The sequence below is a fragment of the Lepidothrix coronata genome, unplaced genomic scaffold (genome assembly GCF_001604755.1).
Source record: "Lepidothrix coronata isolate B3197 unplaced genomic scaffold, Lepidothrix_coronata-1.0 Scaffold42, whole genome shotgun sequence".
In the NCBI taxonomy this organism is placed as follows: domain Eukaryota; kingdom Metazoa; phylum Chordata; class Aves; order Passeriformes; family Pipridae; genus Lepidothrix; species Lepidothrix coronata.
In genome coordinates, this window is record NW_016690222.1 from 617780 (window position 1) to 634176 (window position 16397).

Sequence of the window (16397 nt, forward strand, 5' to 3'; positions counted from 1 at the left end):
ATTAAAAAAATTAAGTGTAGCCTCATAATGCAGCAGCTACTGAAGCCAATTTTTTCACATGAGATTTTCTGTCCCAGTAGCTATCAAGTGAGTATGCTCAAGTTTTTCATCTTCCTTTTCTTTTTCATTTTCCCTTCCCAAGTTAAACACACTGGGAGGGAGACTGTGCAGGGGCAGGAGGGGCCACTTGGCGTGGCACAAGTGCAATACAAGTTTGGCTGCGGCTGCCCAGGCGTCTGTGGATTTCAAACAGGTTCTTCTGCAGGCTGTGGCAAAGTTTGAGAAACTCTCAGCCCTACAGGAGCTTCTAGAGGAAGTTTTAAGAAACAAAAGAAGAGTTGCCAGGAGCAGAAAGTATATCTTACATACGTGTGTATGGAGGTGTCTGCATACCTACACAAAATTTCTCCTCCAGTGCTAGTAGTTATCAAAGAAACAACATCATGACTGATTTACAGTTTGTAAACAAAAGCAATTTCATTTTTATTTGACACTTGAAAATTGAAGCTGAAATATAATCTTCATACATCAATACCAGTTTAAATTTGATACACGTATTAGTTTGTATGAGACTCTAGGTAAAACTCTCATGCCTTGTAACGTATAATCTATATGCAAAAATTGAAACTTCACTGCAAGTCATATTTAAAATTATTTCTTTTGAAGCAGAAAAATCAACTTTTGCTCCAGATAAGTGAAGACAGAGAAAAGACCAGCAAAGTATGCAGCAATGTCCTTCTCTTTAATGTTCAGAACTAGTCAGATAGAAGTGGATAAGCTCTATTTATTTGCATGTATCCTCAGCTGCCTCCCCTTCTCTTTCATACGACATTAATACCTAGAAATGGGAACTGTTTTTATTTTTGGGTAGCAGGCGCTTCCTTCATTTTTTACAGGCTCCACCAGTATGGTATCTTCTACCTGGTGATCACCAGGGATTATTTCAGGGAGAGCTAATTTGTCCAAGATCATGCAAACAATCTTCATAAATTTGTGCTCATTATTCCAGACTGGGTTCTCTGCCTCTGTCTGACATATAATTTAAAGATAAGTGGCAAACCACACCTTTAAAAAACATATTCAATATTGGTAGAAGGGTCAAGATTTTAGCAGTTGAGCGCTATTCCCAGTGAGCATTTTAGTCATACAGGTGAATATTCTGATGGTGCCCTGTGTTATGTAATCTGGGGCCAGCAGATAGATACCTCTGGGGAGGCCGCTCCTGAGATTAAAATTGGCCCAGGCAGATGGAAGTTATAGAGTGAAAAAAGAACAGTGGCAGAAAGCAAGTGGATTTGCTTTCTAGAGAATATGATTCTTAGGTTCTTGGATGCTAGGACTACATAAAAATCTGAGCCTATATAGTTTCTGCCCTCAGAGCATTTAAATCAGACAGTATTTGATGCTGTAAAGATGAGCAGAGCAGGGCACATCACCAACTGACATGCCAAACTACAGTCCTGATTACAAGTTCCAGTGATCTTCTTTTGGCAGCCACTCTGAAGATGGTGATTAGCGGAACTCTGGAGTAAATTAGGTTCAAGGTGGTTTCAGGGCCATGATTCTGGAGAACGAGATGTCTTCTGTGGCAACATCATCTTTTCTTTAATTTTGGCATGCCTCCTGTGTGTATGTGGGGAGAAGGGTGATGTGGCACCCTGATAGGTCCACAGCCTGTAACCACCATGGCAGTGAGCAGGGCCGGGGGCTTTGGCAAGGCACCTGGCTGCACAGCTGGGCAGAGGTTGAAATGATGAGGAGAGAAGCGTAGGCTGCTGTTCTGACAGCCTGTTCTCACAGTGCAGTGTAAATGCAGGTAGGCGCTTTGTTAGGCTAACTAACCTAGCTTAATGGGAAGCAACCCATGTAGCAATGCCCACCTATACAACAAGAATTCCTGCCTGGGATCATCGCTGATCTATAGCATAGGAAATGGTCTGCCCTCACATAGGTTAAGGATTTTGTGAGTGTATGATGTGTGATTTTCACTTGGGAGATAAGACTAAGATTCTAAGATCTCCTTTGTTTTGAATTTTATCTAGAACGTAGCTTGGGTTGAATGAGCTAGTAAACCTTACATCACTATTGACCTAAATTTAGCATCAAAATGGGAAGAAATCCAAGTATCTATCTAGTCCTGTTTAAGGTTTTCAGATCAGCTGGTTTGGACCTATTTCTGTGCATCAGTTTTTGAAGTACAGCAACAGACTATGTGGTTTCATTATGGTATGTTCATTACTGGTGTGCTGGGAGGACAGCTTCTAAGCAGCTCAACAACGCATGCATGCAGTGAGAGAATCTCACTGAGATCTCAGGCTTTGCTACATAAAATAGTTTCATAACATCTCTTGTAGATGCTTTTATCTGAAAAGCATATTGGCATTGCGTAATGCAGAGAAAGAAGAAAATTTCAATACTTTCAATAAAACAGTGATTGACTAAAAAATGCATCTTTAAGATCAAGATTTGATAATGTTGGGACTTGAATCCTCATCAGTGTCTAAACATTTTGCTAAATGTTTTTACTTTGAAATTTTCAGCATCAGTTTTGTTTAGCTTGAACTCAGCTCACCTCTGTAACAATGATTTCTCTTACTCTATTGATCTTAACCCCAAAAAGTATTTTTCTCACTGCTATCACACAATAAATTTATCTCTACACACACATTAAAAAAATAGTTATCTACTATTTTTGTTTGCCATTTTTTCTTATTAATGATTGTTAGGGTGGTTTATTGGAAGTTTTAAATATTTTGCATATAGATCAATTCTAGAGAGTCATATGTCATAAACACTGCTAGCATCAGCAAAATACAGTAAATTAATTTGCACAAGATTAATCCAACTTGCTCTGGGACTGGTACTACATTCTGTTTAATCTTACATGAAATAAAGTTATTAATTTTATATAGTTTTCATTTTCACATTAAAATTTTCTTCTGTGAGGTATAATTGCCTTCCTGTTGTTTGTCATTCTGTAGTCCTTTTAGTTAGGGCAGTTTTCTACAGAGGAAGATAGGGAGCCTTCCTGAAGAACCTACTCTTACTATACAGTCAAGACAGGCAGAAAAAGAGGATGCTCAAGTGGTATGATTTGCCAAAGGTCACACCACAAGCCATCAGCAGAGTGAGAAGCAGAATCCTGATCACTGTAACCTCATTTCAGTACTGTATCTAGTGACCATGCTGCCTCTTAATGTCACTGCTCTTGTTGTTCCCTCTTTATAGTTCGAGATCGGGTACGATCAAAAATGGAGAGAGATATTTTGGCAGAAGTGAACCATCCCTTCATAGTCAAGCTTCATTATGGTAACTATAATAAAATATAATTCATGTTTGTTCTTAATTTGGTTGGATAATTGTAACCAGATGTATTATAACTTCATACAGATACCCCCTGCCTACTCACAGCTCTGTTTCTAACAAAGTCATAAAGACAACCTGTGTGAAATTCGTCATTTATGCTAAAGGATAATTTCAGTATAAGTTTTAGCCATACCTCCATCAAAATAGATTTGTCATAAAGTCTGATGTGATAGGTAGTGCTCGTGGGATAGCTGCTGCATATACACCTGCCAACCCCCTTACCTGCTGTCAGGTGTCATTTAGAAAGAAGAGAATCTAAATAAAAACTGTTTTTAATAACCAGTACCAATCCACTTTATATATGTGTGTATATGAATGTGGTGTCTTGCTGGAGTTACCTCCTCATCAGCTTCCTGGGGAGCCCTATTATTACTATAAAGGGTATTCTGAGGACATTTGGATAGTGCAGGCTCTCATCTCGCGCGAAACTGGGAGCTTCCTTCTATGCCTAGCCCTCAGTGAATCCTGGTACTTGGTGCAGTGGGAAGTACTATTAATTCATAGGTGCTTAGCAGGAAAATGAATATGTTAGTAATGCACTGCTGTCTCTCAACTGATACCATTTTTCCCAAAGCCTAAACTCAATTGCTTAGTTCTGTACAGAAATTAATTTTTTCAATTCTCAAAGTCGTGAAATGACAGTGAAGCAATGGCATGAATGATACACTGCTAGTCCATAAGACTTAATCTTTGGAGACTTTATCTTGATTCGAACTGCCAACATCTCCATCCTTTTCTAATGCAGCATTTCAAACAGAGGGAAAGTTGTACCTAATACTAGATTTCCTGCGGGGAGGAGACCTTTTCACCAGACTCTCCAAAGAGGTAAGCTGATAGATCTTTAACTTAGAAATTAAAGACTGTCTTGGATTTTCAAAACTGATGGGAATGAAAAATGGCCTTGGGAATAGTCCTATATATGTGTAATAAAGCTGTCTCATATTGCATGTTTAAATGGACTCTTAAAAATTGTATTTGAATTATGCCCTGGGTAATACAGCAGATATCATGTAGACATCACTGTCAGAGAAAACTGCACCACTGCTAAGCCATTCCTGTAGCAAAATAGCCTCGACACATTGCTTTCAAAATAAATCTTGGATGTGATGAGAAACAGTCTGAGAAATCAATCCCCAATACCTTTTGCCCCGGGTATGAGCAGAGCATGTGGAAAAACACACACGCTGCCAGCAGAGAGAAGATATGGCCATGGGTCAGGGCCGGCTACTGCAGCAAGTGGCGAGAGAGCTGCCTCTTGGAGCAGCTGCTGAGAACAGGTCAGGGGCCACACACCACCCCGGGGCTGGGAGACTGCCTCACCCGCTCTTCTCCTGCCTGCAAGGAGCAGCTGCTGCTTCCATCACCTTCCCAGGCTCTCGTCCCTTCCCCGTCCTCTGCACGCCCTGCCCCGGGAGAAGGGCTGCTGCTGCTTAAGGAAACAGCAGCCAGGGAACGGTCCAAAGTTGAGTCTGGCTGATGCCCATACAGAGCAGCTGCGGTAGGTTTTCTATGTTCATCTAGCTCTTTTCTGCATCTCCAAACACCTCTGTGAGCCAGCAGTCTGAGAGACATCCCTGTGTGCAGTGCAGGAGGCTCCAGTGAGGCAGGCTGGCTGCCCCGGAGTTGTCTATCCCAAACATGATGTCCTAGGCCCATGGTTACTTTCCAGGGTGTGGAGACAGGGGTGCAGGAAACTACTTACAACACAGTCTTTAAAGACAGGGACCTTTCAAATGCCATCTTGAGGGGAAGCTCTGTTGCTCTTGGTTTTGGGGAGTTACTGAAGGACTAAAAAAGCTGTGAACAGTAATTTTAGTCAAAAGTTCCCTAGCTCCGCCCCACCCCTTCAATTCCTGATTCTGTAACACGCTGCAGGCTGCTGTGTGCACCACAGCTTGGGACCCCAAGTATTTGCTTTCAGGGCTTGTTTGCTAATGCAAGAAGACATTGGCAACAGGTTAATTACACTGCTGAGTAATGATACTTATATAAGTACTTAGTACATGGTATCAGTTATTTTTAATATGAGGAAAAACATTAAAAAACCAGTAAAATATCCTTCTGCCGTTTGTCATGAGACCAGGCTTTATTATGAGGCAACATTGCCATCTCAGCAAGGGCCTCTCTGGTTTCATGGAAAAAGAGAGAAAACGTGACACTTGTCTACAGAGGGCAGGTCCCTGTTCTGCACAACCAGAGAACTCAGATGTGGAAGATAACAACTCAGACTTTGTGCTTCTTTAAAGCTTCACATTTTCCCCAAAGCTTTTGCCCCAAAGCCAGTGCAATTCACTGACTTTTCTGCTTTATACCAATACAAATGAGTCCTCTTAACTTGACAGTTAAAATGTACTTCTCTTTTTCCAGTGTTTGTAGCTCACATTGTCTACGTATATTTTGCAGCCATTTAATGGCAAAGAATTGCAAAGGAAGAAGTTCTGGGAAAACTTGTACTGTTTACAATTTGTTATTATAGATTTGCTTTAATGGTATTGATTTCAGTGGACTTTCAGTCAGATCCCATATATATATATATATATATATGTATGTATATATTCTGAGACATCTGACTTTAAGCTGTATCTCTATAGATTAGATTTTTCCCTGATTCTATTGACTTAATTTCTTGACTACATAATTTATTTTAAACCTTATAAATAATTTAAATTTATTTTGAAAATTAAGGCAATTTTTGCATTCAGTACAATTTAATTTTTAGTCATGGTTTTTGCTTACATATTTATTATTTTGCTTGTATTTTTATTTTTAGCCTTTGCAGTGAAATTCTTAATTAAATTGTGAGACATCTGTTCTCTGAATCAACTCTTTTTTCTGTCAGCTATCTGGAGCTTCTCAGAGCACTTAAGTATTTTGGCTACCCCTTTCTGAGAGCAGAGACTTAATTTTAAAATCAAGGTCTGCAACTTCTACTGTACTATTTACATACTGTAGTATTTACATACAATAAGTAAATTTGTATTGAGCTGACTCATTTTACTTCTGTCATGCATAGTATTCACACTTGTGTGTCCAATATATCACCTTCTCTTTCTGCATTATTATCTCTGTGCATATTGAAATTTAATTTTAAGAGAAAGTCTGAGAGACAATGAAAGCTGAACCAAAGCGCTTTCTTGCCATCTGAGTTTTTCAGAGCTTAGTTTTTTTTTAATTACAGAAATTTCTTCTCGCCTAAAACAGGGCTTTCAGTTTCAGCAGTATCCTGTATCAACCATAGAAAAAACGGCCCTCAGTTTACACCTCATCAGACTCTGAATGTTAGACAACACATCACTGCTTAGGGCGTCTGCACTGAGATTCCTGGAACCCTCAGTGTATGGGGTTTTAAATCCAACTCAAAGTCTCTTCATGCTGTGTATTCTGTTTAGATTTGGAAGCATTTCCCTTCCCGAAAAAGGTTTTCCCATGCTGTTTCCTGGGAGTTGGGTAACCAAATGTCAAGATTTTAGCAAATTAAGGGATATGAAAGCAATAAGGACTGCACTGACTGTATTTAATTTTGCGATTTGTTTCCAAATGCTAAGGAGTTAAAACCTTATTCATATTATGTGACATGATGTCATCTAAACATATAAAACAGATAAATAAGATCAGCATATTTTGAGGAACAGAAGCACTTAACAGATCAAGTTTTCTTTTATAAGGAGAATCTGGTAAGAATTGTTAATGTGAGTACAGAAAAATTATGGAATATTGAATCTGATATAATGGTACTTCCAGCATTCCCAGGTTAGACGATTCCTCCCCTGTCTGTTTAATGCAAGCCAGCCCACCATTGTCCAATAAACAGATGTGTTCTTCTCTTCCTTCGCTCTAGGTGATGTTTACAGAAGAGGATGTCAAGTTCTACTTAGCTGAGCTGGCCTTGGCATTAGACCATCTCCATGGTCTTGGAATTATTTACAGGGATCTAAAACCAGAAAAGTAAGTTAACAAGAAAAAGCAAATTGAAACATAAATACATGAACATTTAGGTTGTTTCTGCTCCTTGTCATGCTACTAAATCAGGTGCCAGAGGCTCTGCCTTCCTTCTTGTATGTTAGACTCTACACAAGTCCCTCACTAACGGCAGTAGGGTCTTCCTATCAAATCATTTTAGCATGAGGCCAAATTTTTTGATTGTGCTCCAGTATGATGGGACCTTTGTGTGCCTGGCCTTCAGTTTAGTGAATGATCTCAGCATAGGATTCAGATCCCTGTGCCTTTAGCTTCTGTAGCACCGTTCTCTATTTGCAGCATTTAATCTGACCTTCCCCTTGCTGCACTGTAAACCACTCAAAGCAACTCCGCTTCCAGCTCATACAAAATATGTCATGGTCATGGCACTGTTCAATTTTATTGTAGCCATTACTTAAAGTGAATGAGCATGTCTGAAAACTACTGTACCCTTTACCTCACAAGAGATATAATAATCAGGATTTTTAAAACACTTTTGCTAACTATCCAAAATATTTTCCAAATATTTGTTCTCACTTATATTTGCGGCTATTTTCTACTCCTAACATGGTGCTATGGAGCATTTTCCTTTCTCCTCTATTTTCAGTATTTCAGAAGAGCAAATGACACCCTCAGTGCTATCACTGGGAATGGCATGATACTGTTCTTATTCCATGCCCTTTGCCTTGTGCTTTGCCTGCATCTGCTGGGCTGGCTCAAATAAAGCAGGGTGCAACATTTAAAAGTTACCAACCTTTTTAATGTAATGGTTGCCATCATTTATAAAAGATGACCATTAAGAGCAGTCTGCTTGGCAGTTGCTTACACTTTCAAAGCCTAACAACAAAGCAGCCTTTTCCTTCTGTGACATCAAATTGAAAAATCTGTAGCTCTTTCTTTAAAGTAGAGTGTTATTGCTCTCACGCTCATGGACAAAACAGGAGACCAAAAGTGACAGAAGGTGGACTGGGGCATTGGGAAGTTGAAGGGGAGGAAACTGTTTATCTACATTACAATTCTATGTGATTTAAATTTTATGTTCAATTTTATGTTTTGGTTAGAAAAATAATAGTAGTAGTAGTACCAAACAAATTTAACAGATGTACATAACAAGAGCTCTCATTCTTTTGGGCTAGAAACTGTTTTGCAGGTAAACGAATTTTCCAGTCTAGTCCATTTATGCAACCAAAACTGAAAACCAACGTCTTAGGCAAATATGAGAAGTCATCCTCCAAATTAAACAACTGGAGGGAACAAAGTACCGGTTTGTTACTCATATGAAATGCAGGTAGGCAGCCGTCACACTACAGCTGCCACAGCCACGTGCTGTTGCATCGTCTGCCAGAAGCGCTTTGATTTCGACTTCATTCTGAATTGCTTTTTTATCCATCTCGCATCAACAATCGTGTACATAATAGAATAACTCCAGTTATAGGTTTTCAGTTTTAAACTTTGATTCTAGTGAGTATTAGTATGAATCATCCGCTACTTTTCTGTCTGATGTTAGGCAAAGCTGATTTACAAGCTAACACGTGATATATGAATTTGCTATTTGAAGGTATCCAGACATAAGCTTGTATATTCAAGTAGAAGTCACAATGCTGCTACATTTATAGGGACATGCTGTAATTTTTTGCTTTAGGAAAAGTTAGAAACCAAGGAGAAAATTAAACACATGTCAAAACTATTCACTGTATTTGAGATACTGAGAACTGGATTTTTCAGAGTTCTCATCATAAAGTGTCACTTTACATTTCAAAGCACATCTCTCAATGACTCCAGTTGCAAGTGAGAGCACTTAAAATTTCTGCAGACCAAGCTGCAGTGCTTCAGATCAGGGATCAGTGAATCGAGAAATTAAAGCTCACCTAAGAAAGGAAGGTGTCACTGATTTGCCATTGTCAGATAGAAACATGTCAAAAAGATGGAATCCAGCTTTCTGTGTATTTTTATCTGAGGTGAAATCAGCCATCCCCTTCACTGTACCGTTCTGCTAAAATCCCTGAGTGTTAGCAGTCGCCCAACTGGGATGAGATTTCTCTGGAAGAAAACAGAAAATATTATTGTGTAGCTGAAGACTTTTATACAGTGAGTGGCAACCCTCACTCTTGTATTTCCTAACTTTTGTATATATGGTTTATGGTCTTTTATGTACAGTTAAATGAATAGCAGTAATACAGTTTAATTTGGATACAATTGCCATAGTATAAAATTGGTTTACATGAATATTACTGTTGTACAGGAAAGGGAATGACCCAAAGTTCTTACCTGGAGATAAAGCAAGGCATCTGATTGAACACCACATCTTTTAAAAATAGTTCTATTAGTGCAAAGCCTATGTGTAGCCATACCTAGGACAGCAGAGCATGACAGCATGTGATTTCACTGGAACTTAAGGTTTACATTAAAATAAAGAGATGCAACAGAATAAAAAAATTATTCTCAAGGGGAAAATTGCTGATTTTTAAAGTTATTTCTGGGAAAGAATGAATTTCTAAATAAGACAATAGAAGAAAATTAGGACCATCTCAGGATGTTCTCATCCTCCCCTTGCCCCTGGCCTAGGCTGAATATATCGAGGCCATTATAGGTGTGTTGCTAACCTAGTCTTAAAATAGCTGCTGGTCTCCATAGGAGGCCTAGAAAGGACATCTAGAAAGTTGCTCCAAATAGGTAATTTGAAATTTCTTTGCTGCTGTTGCAGGCCACTGCTCCTTGGCTTATCCTCCTGGACTCCCGAGCAGCAGCCTCAGGGGATTGTGAGCACATCGTTCTTCTATACACTGAACTCTTCTTCAGTAGTCAGTCTTTATAGGTGTTCAATCATTCTCATTCTTTGCCTTTGGTTTCCCATGATACCTATCTCCTTTGAAGTGCAACGTGCAGAATCCCACACAGAAGAGACATTGCCAGTCTGATTAGAACACGAGGTTTACTCTATCAGATTTGCAGAACTGAGATAAACTAATTAGTTTGTAATTTCCCAATTCTCTCTCTCCCCCGCTTTGTTAAAGGTAGGCACTGCATTTGATCTTTCATTGTTTAATGTTTTTGCTGTCCTTCAGAAGCTTCCAAAAGTAACTGCTAATAGGTTTGATAGCTTCAGTCAGCTCTGTAAGTATCCTAAAAGGAAGTTTATTAGAATTGTTTATGTCAAAAAAACTAGTTAGAAAATAGGACTGTTCAGACTACTTGAAAGAGCCCTCAGTACATTAAAATTTAAGGTTCAGCATTTTTTTTAAGATTCCTTGAGCAAAAATCCACGTTAACATTTCAAAGCTATGAATTTATTTTATGTGCAACTGAGACTAGTTCTAAAGTCAACTATACTTACTTCAAAAAGGCAAGAAATTGAGTTTTCTAGTTAAATTCTTGTTTAGAACAAGCTTCCCTTAAATTGTTGCAGCCAAATTCTTCTCCTTGAGTTGTCTTGGTGGTTTCAGTGGCATCTTTTGTGGAACAAGGTATTGTTCAGTCGCACTGAGAGCCATTGAGTCTCTTACATGGTGAGACACATTTTTATTTAAGAACTGCAGGATCAAGCTGTTAAATATGGTAAACATACCAAAATAGAAAAATGGGAACTTTTAAAGTAGTTTGTGATGCATGTTATTTCTTATGCTGTGGTTTAAGGGTATGAGTGACTTAGAAGTAACTCTACCATCTGAAAATGTGCAGACTTTATTATTTGTCTTTGCTTTTTCTCTCTTCGGGGACCTAGATGCACCTTGATATGTTCTGTCAGAGGGGCTTTGATTTACAAGGAATATGTATGTTGTAAAGCCCTCAGTTGTCTGTACAAGGGATAGTTCATATAACTGCTCATATAACAACTTAGGTTGAACTATATTCTAAAACACTAAACACCAAACACCACTGTTTAATGCAGCATGTTGCAAACCATGGCAATTCTTTTATGAATGTAGCTGCCCTGTGTAGAGAGGGAAAATCTGAAAATCAGTAAAGAACAAAGGCTTATGGTGGAAAATAAACATCAACTTCCATCAAAGTAAGAAGTCCCTTTTGGGGACTTTGGGGTGTCAACAAAGCCACAGCAGAGAGGAGTTTATGTTCAGCCACGTGAGATAGCATGGGATCATGTGAGATAGTATGGGATCATGCAAACACTGAAATGTCACAAAATGCTGACAGTTTGTGAGATCTTCATCTCTTTGATGGATATTTGACTGCTTATCTGGTACTTCCATAACAAAACCTGCAATCAAATAAAACACTCTTTATGAAGTTTCACATTTTCTTTCCAAACTGAAAATTTGACTACAGTTTCTGAGAAGCATAAAGTGTGGGTTAAATCTTCTGCAAAACTGTGCAGACTTAGAAAAAAACTTAAATCATGCAAAAGAAAAAAAAAAGCAATCCTAGAGTTCCTGCTTAATTAGATTTGGCAGAACTTCACGTTGATTTGGGTATGTTGGAGCTCAAAGTGAACCCCAAAAGACATGACTCAAAATCAAAAAAAGAGAGAAAAATGGGAGAGAATTGCTCTGGCAATTGAAGGCATGATATAAAACAATGTCAACAACTAATAAAGCTTTTTATCCCTGTGATAAAGTTGCATCAGAAAACTACTATGGAGTTTGCAGTCTACCAGGAGCTTCTCTTGTAACTTGGAGTATGTCATGCCTCTGCTAAGTTTGCTGCCCAGCCTCTGGCATGGAGATTTTCAGCCTTTATTTTCTGAAGGCATACTTTTAAACTGAGATCAGTGAAAGCAGTTTGAATGTGTGTGGGATGATCCTGGTGCTAAAATGTTCAATCATAGAATAATAGAATATCCCCAAGACTCCCCCAAGAATCACACCATGTGTCTGAGAGCATTGTCCAAACATTTCTTGAACTCTGTCAGGCTTTGTGCTGTGATGACTTCACTAAGGCACCTGTTCCAGTGCCCAACCAGCCTCCGAGTGCAGAACGTTTTTCTGATATCCAGCCTGCACCTCAGGTCCTGTCAGTAGAGGGAAGAGATCGGTACCTGCCCCTCCACTTCCCCTCGTAAGGAAGCTGTAGACTGCAATGAATTCTCCCCTCAGTTTCCTCTTCTTTAAGAAATAGCCTTATTTTGTGGAATTCTTTGTTCCAAGCCTTTGTTTGGTTAACTTATTTATGATATTGGTATATTTTTCACCAAATAACAGTTGTTACTGTTTTGAAGAGCGGGTCAGCAATGACAGTATCCTGTAAAAGCATTCAAACCTTAAACTGAACAAATAAAATAGAAAAATCTCATAGTGAAAGGTTATCACTCAATGGAATTATAGCCTAGTTTAGCATTTAAAAGCAGTCTACTTTTAATGTTTTTTATAATTTTAAAACATTAATTTAGAGGAAATATTATTCTCAAGATTGAATCACATTTCAACTTCTGGGGATTTTTCCCTTCCACAGAATAATACTAGTTTATGGCAGATATCTTACCCTGCAAACCATAGCTAAAGTAATTGTGATTGTCACAACAGAATTTCTGCTATGGACATACTGGGATAAAAGGGAACTGTGAAGTGATAAAGATAAAAAGAGATGACATAGAGTATGATCAGGTAATAAGTTTGCTTCTACAGTCAAAGGAAAAAAACTGTTGTTGTAATTCGGATGTTTAGAAGCAAGTACGTTGTTCTTGGCTTCTTAATGTCACTCTTAAGATAATTCAGTGCAACAGTTGTCTTTTTTTTTCCTCACTTTTAGCATATTATTTTCTTTTTCCGTCAAATATAATCTTTGGTTAGTAACTGTAACATTATTGGTGGTGGCAGATGGCAAATATGGAAGCACCCAGCTGTCCAAAGAGTGCTGCCAGGGGCCAGAGGAAGCTGCCAGCAGCTGAGGGCACTGTATAAGGGTGGTTAGGGAACATGAGACAGAGGAGGAAACTGTAGATCAAGTTTTAGGGGATATAGAATACAATACACATCCACTGGAAACCAGGATCTGTTCATTTTGCTGCTCATGTGAACATTTAGTGTGAGAAAGTCTGTTATGTGCTTCTGACTCAACTAAGACAGTATTATCAGTCTGACAGGTGTGTTGGTGTTGCCTCCATCCCTTTAATGAGGGTAAGGTATGAACCTACAAATCTGTGTGAAGGTGAAGGTATGGGAAACATACGTTGTATACGTACAGAAGCAGCATGGATTTTCAGTTGGAAATTATGAAATATAAAATCTATGAAATATAAAATTGATGTTTCTGGGAAAATTCCCACAACCTTTGAATTGCATTGTTATTCACTGGGGCTTCCTGGACATGGGGCAAAATTTTGCATAATTTCTTTGAGCTCTACTGCCCCTTGCTGTTTTTCCAGATCCGAGTCTGGGGAGTTCACACTCACTTCCACAATGGGAGCTGTTTTATTGTGTTCTCTTCTGAAGCACGATTTAGGGGTTGCAGTCAAAAAACATACATTTAAACATACCTGTTATAGGCTAGTACCTAAAAATTATTCCTCTTCAAGAAAACTGTGGAGAAAGAATAAAGGTAACATTGCCTTCATTGAGAAGAAAAAGCTTTAATTATTGAACGCATAGTAGGGACTCAGCTTCTGGCCTTTGTTTGATGAATCACACAACAACAGCTTGTTCCAAACACATAAATGAATGACCAAAGATCATCTTTTTCTAGTTATGTTTCAGTACAGACACAACCTTTCACAAAAGTATAGCCCATTATATTTGGTTCACTTCTGTCTTATTTTCTTCCTGAATAATTGGATTAAAGTGACTCTCTAAGAGAAGAGGAATATAAAAATAGCTGACACCTTGCTAGACCATTTTGAAAAGTGAATTAGAAGTAACTAGAACTGAAGAAACACCACCTTCATTACTATGTCAGTATATACTTACCAAAAATCATTATTTTTCAGATTCAGTGTTCCTTCTTGTTTCCACAAAATTAGCACTGCTAATTTTGTGAACTACAGTCATTTTTCACACAGAAATGCTGGAGTGCCTTTGTGAGAATAAAATACGTTGTCAGGTGACAAACGTGAGAACACTTGAACTTGGCTTCCAGGCTGAATTTTCATTTGTGATTTTGGACAGAATAAATTAGCAGAGGCTGAGATCCAAGCGCTTAGGCTGTGACTAGTCATTGTGCTCTATGATCACTTTTATTACTTCAGCATGAACCTGTGGAGTTAATTTTAGGTCCAGTGAGTCCAAGCCCTGATTATTGGTGTGATTGCTGTTTATTATGATGAGCAGAAAACCTGTAGCTCCTTCTCCTGCTGGAAGAATACACTCTGCAGTTGTTGGCTTTGAACACTGTGTTCTTTCTGAGCTCTGTTTGCATGCTCACCTTGAGCATCCTATGGAGTAAGGAGGAGGCTCCTCATGCTACTGCTGCAGGCTGTGTGTGCTTCAGACATGAGATTAGGCAGACCTTTGAGGCTCATTTTTCTTTCTGGAGCCATAGAATCCACTAACAATTTGTTTACATAAATATTTTATTTGAGTCTTGCATATCTCCTTGTCTGGCTTAAACATTTTTTTCTTCGTGTTTGTTAACTGACCTCTGTGCCTGACTAATGAATGAATTTTTTTATTTTTTTTTTTGCTTTATAGCATTCTTCTTGATGAAGAGGGTCACATTAAGATAACAGGTATGTGAGGCACAGAAAAATTAATGTCTACAAACTGATTCTTTTTTCTGCAGAATGTTCCATGTTTCTTGGTCTTTGGTTGGAAAGAGTTTGCTTACAAAAACTACAAGCCAGAAGAGTTTGCGTGGTGGGCATCTCTGGCAATTTTCAAACCCCCATGCTGCACAGTACATGGAGAACATAGCATTTTCTTGGTAAAATTGTACTCCTGAGTGATGTGAAGCACGCGGGCTTGGCTGCCTACCACTGTGGATGAAAGGATGCTCCCATTATGACTGCTCTACTCGAAGCAGAGGATGCCTGGAAAGACAGCCCTTTGCCACCCTGGAGGTGCTGTCTAGTCATCCTTTTCACTGGTGGCATCTGCGATTATTATTGCTAATACTTTGGTTATCTGAGCAAGAATCCTTACTGGCAGTGCCTTCACCAAACCTGAACTGTATATTTCTGCTTATTTAAACTCTCTCTTCTGCTTTGGGCCAGAACCTCTTTATGAACAGAGAAAATGGTATATCTACTTTCAGGATGTATTAACAAATGCCAACCAGACATTCCATGTCAGCAGGGCTTCAGCACTTAAGTGCTTGTAGCCATTTTGCACGCGAACAGAAGGGTGCTTCCTCAGCTGGTTGGTGTGTTTTGTTCAAATTGATTAAGTGAGCAAAATCATAAATAATCATTGTTATAGACTTGATAAGTCTTTTTTCTTTCAATTTATTTAGATTTTGGTCTGAGTAAAGAAGCCATTGACCACGACAAGAGAGCATACTCATTCTGCGGGACGATAGAGTATATGGCCCCAGAGGTGGTCAACCGACGAGGACATACACAGAGTGCTGACTGGTGGTCTTTTGGTGTACTAATGGTAATGGAAAATTTGTGTTTGTTGGAGGGATGGCTGTAGGAGGGATTAGATCCCTCAGATAAAAAGTACTGCTTTCAGCAGTTAAGGCTTTATAGAAAAGTAGATGCATAATGATTGCTTGGTCATTTTCACTGCATCGGCTGCGTCAAACCAGCTGCTCCAGGCAGTATGTGAAGTAACATTTGGCCCCCAGACTCCCTCTTTTTTCTTACTGTCTTTTGCTGTCTCAGTTGGTTGCCATGAGTCATGAATATTTCTCCAGCACAGAAACAGGGCAGGGCAAGTTCAGAAAAGCAGGAGTATTTCAGAAGAAACATCTTCCTAGCTACTAACACAGTTCCTGTTAGGAAACAATTCCCCAAGCAGCAATTTTCAGATGTTAGGGACATCCTTCTAGAGAAACACAGAAATATACTCTTTTTTGCAAAACACAGATTTAAAAGGATGAATTTTACAGGGCTCTCTGAGCATTTCACAGGACCTCAGTGGTTCTTTTGCCACTCATTTGTCTTCTTTAAACTGCACTGCTGACTCGTGTTCCACTAATAACTGGCTGTGCATGTTCTATAGTCTTATTAGCTCAAAACCCTCTCT

General features: G+C 38.9%; 1 protein-coding gene across 11 annotated transcripts in view; it reads left to right on the forward strand.

Moving 5' to 3' along the window:
• The window catches only part of RPS6KA2 (ribosomal protein S6 kinase A2), a 289256-nt gene that overhangs the window by 212333 nt on the left and 60526 nt on the right, over positions 1-16397 (forward strand). For all 11 annotated transcript variants that reach the window (XM_017813724.1, XM_017813729.1, XM_017813731.1 and 8 more), the window contains 5 exons: positions 3229-3309; positions 4112-4191; positions 7205-7311; positions 14901-14938; positions 15661-15803. In XM_017813724.1, coding sequence (XP_017669213.1) covers positions 3229-3309; positions 4112-4191; positions 7205-7311; positions 14901-14938; positions 15661-15803 — 449 coding nt within the window. The remainder of the gene's footprint in view (positions 1-3228; positions 3310-4111; positions 4192-7204; positions 7312-14900; positions 14939-15660; positions 15804-16397) is intronic.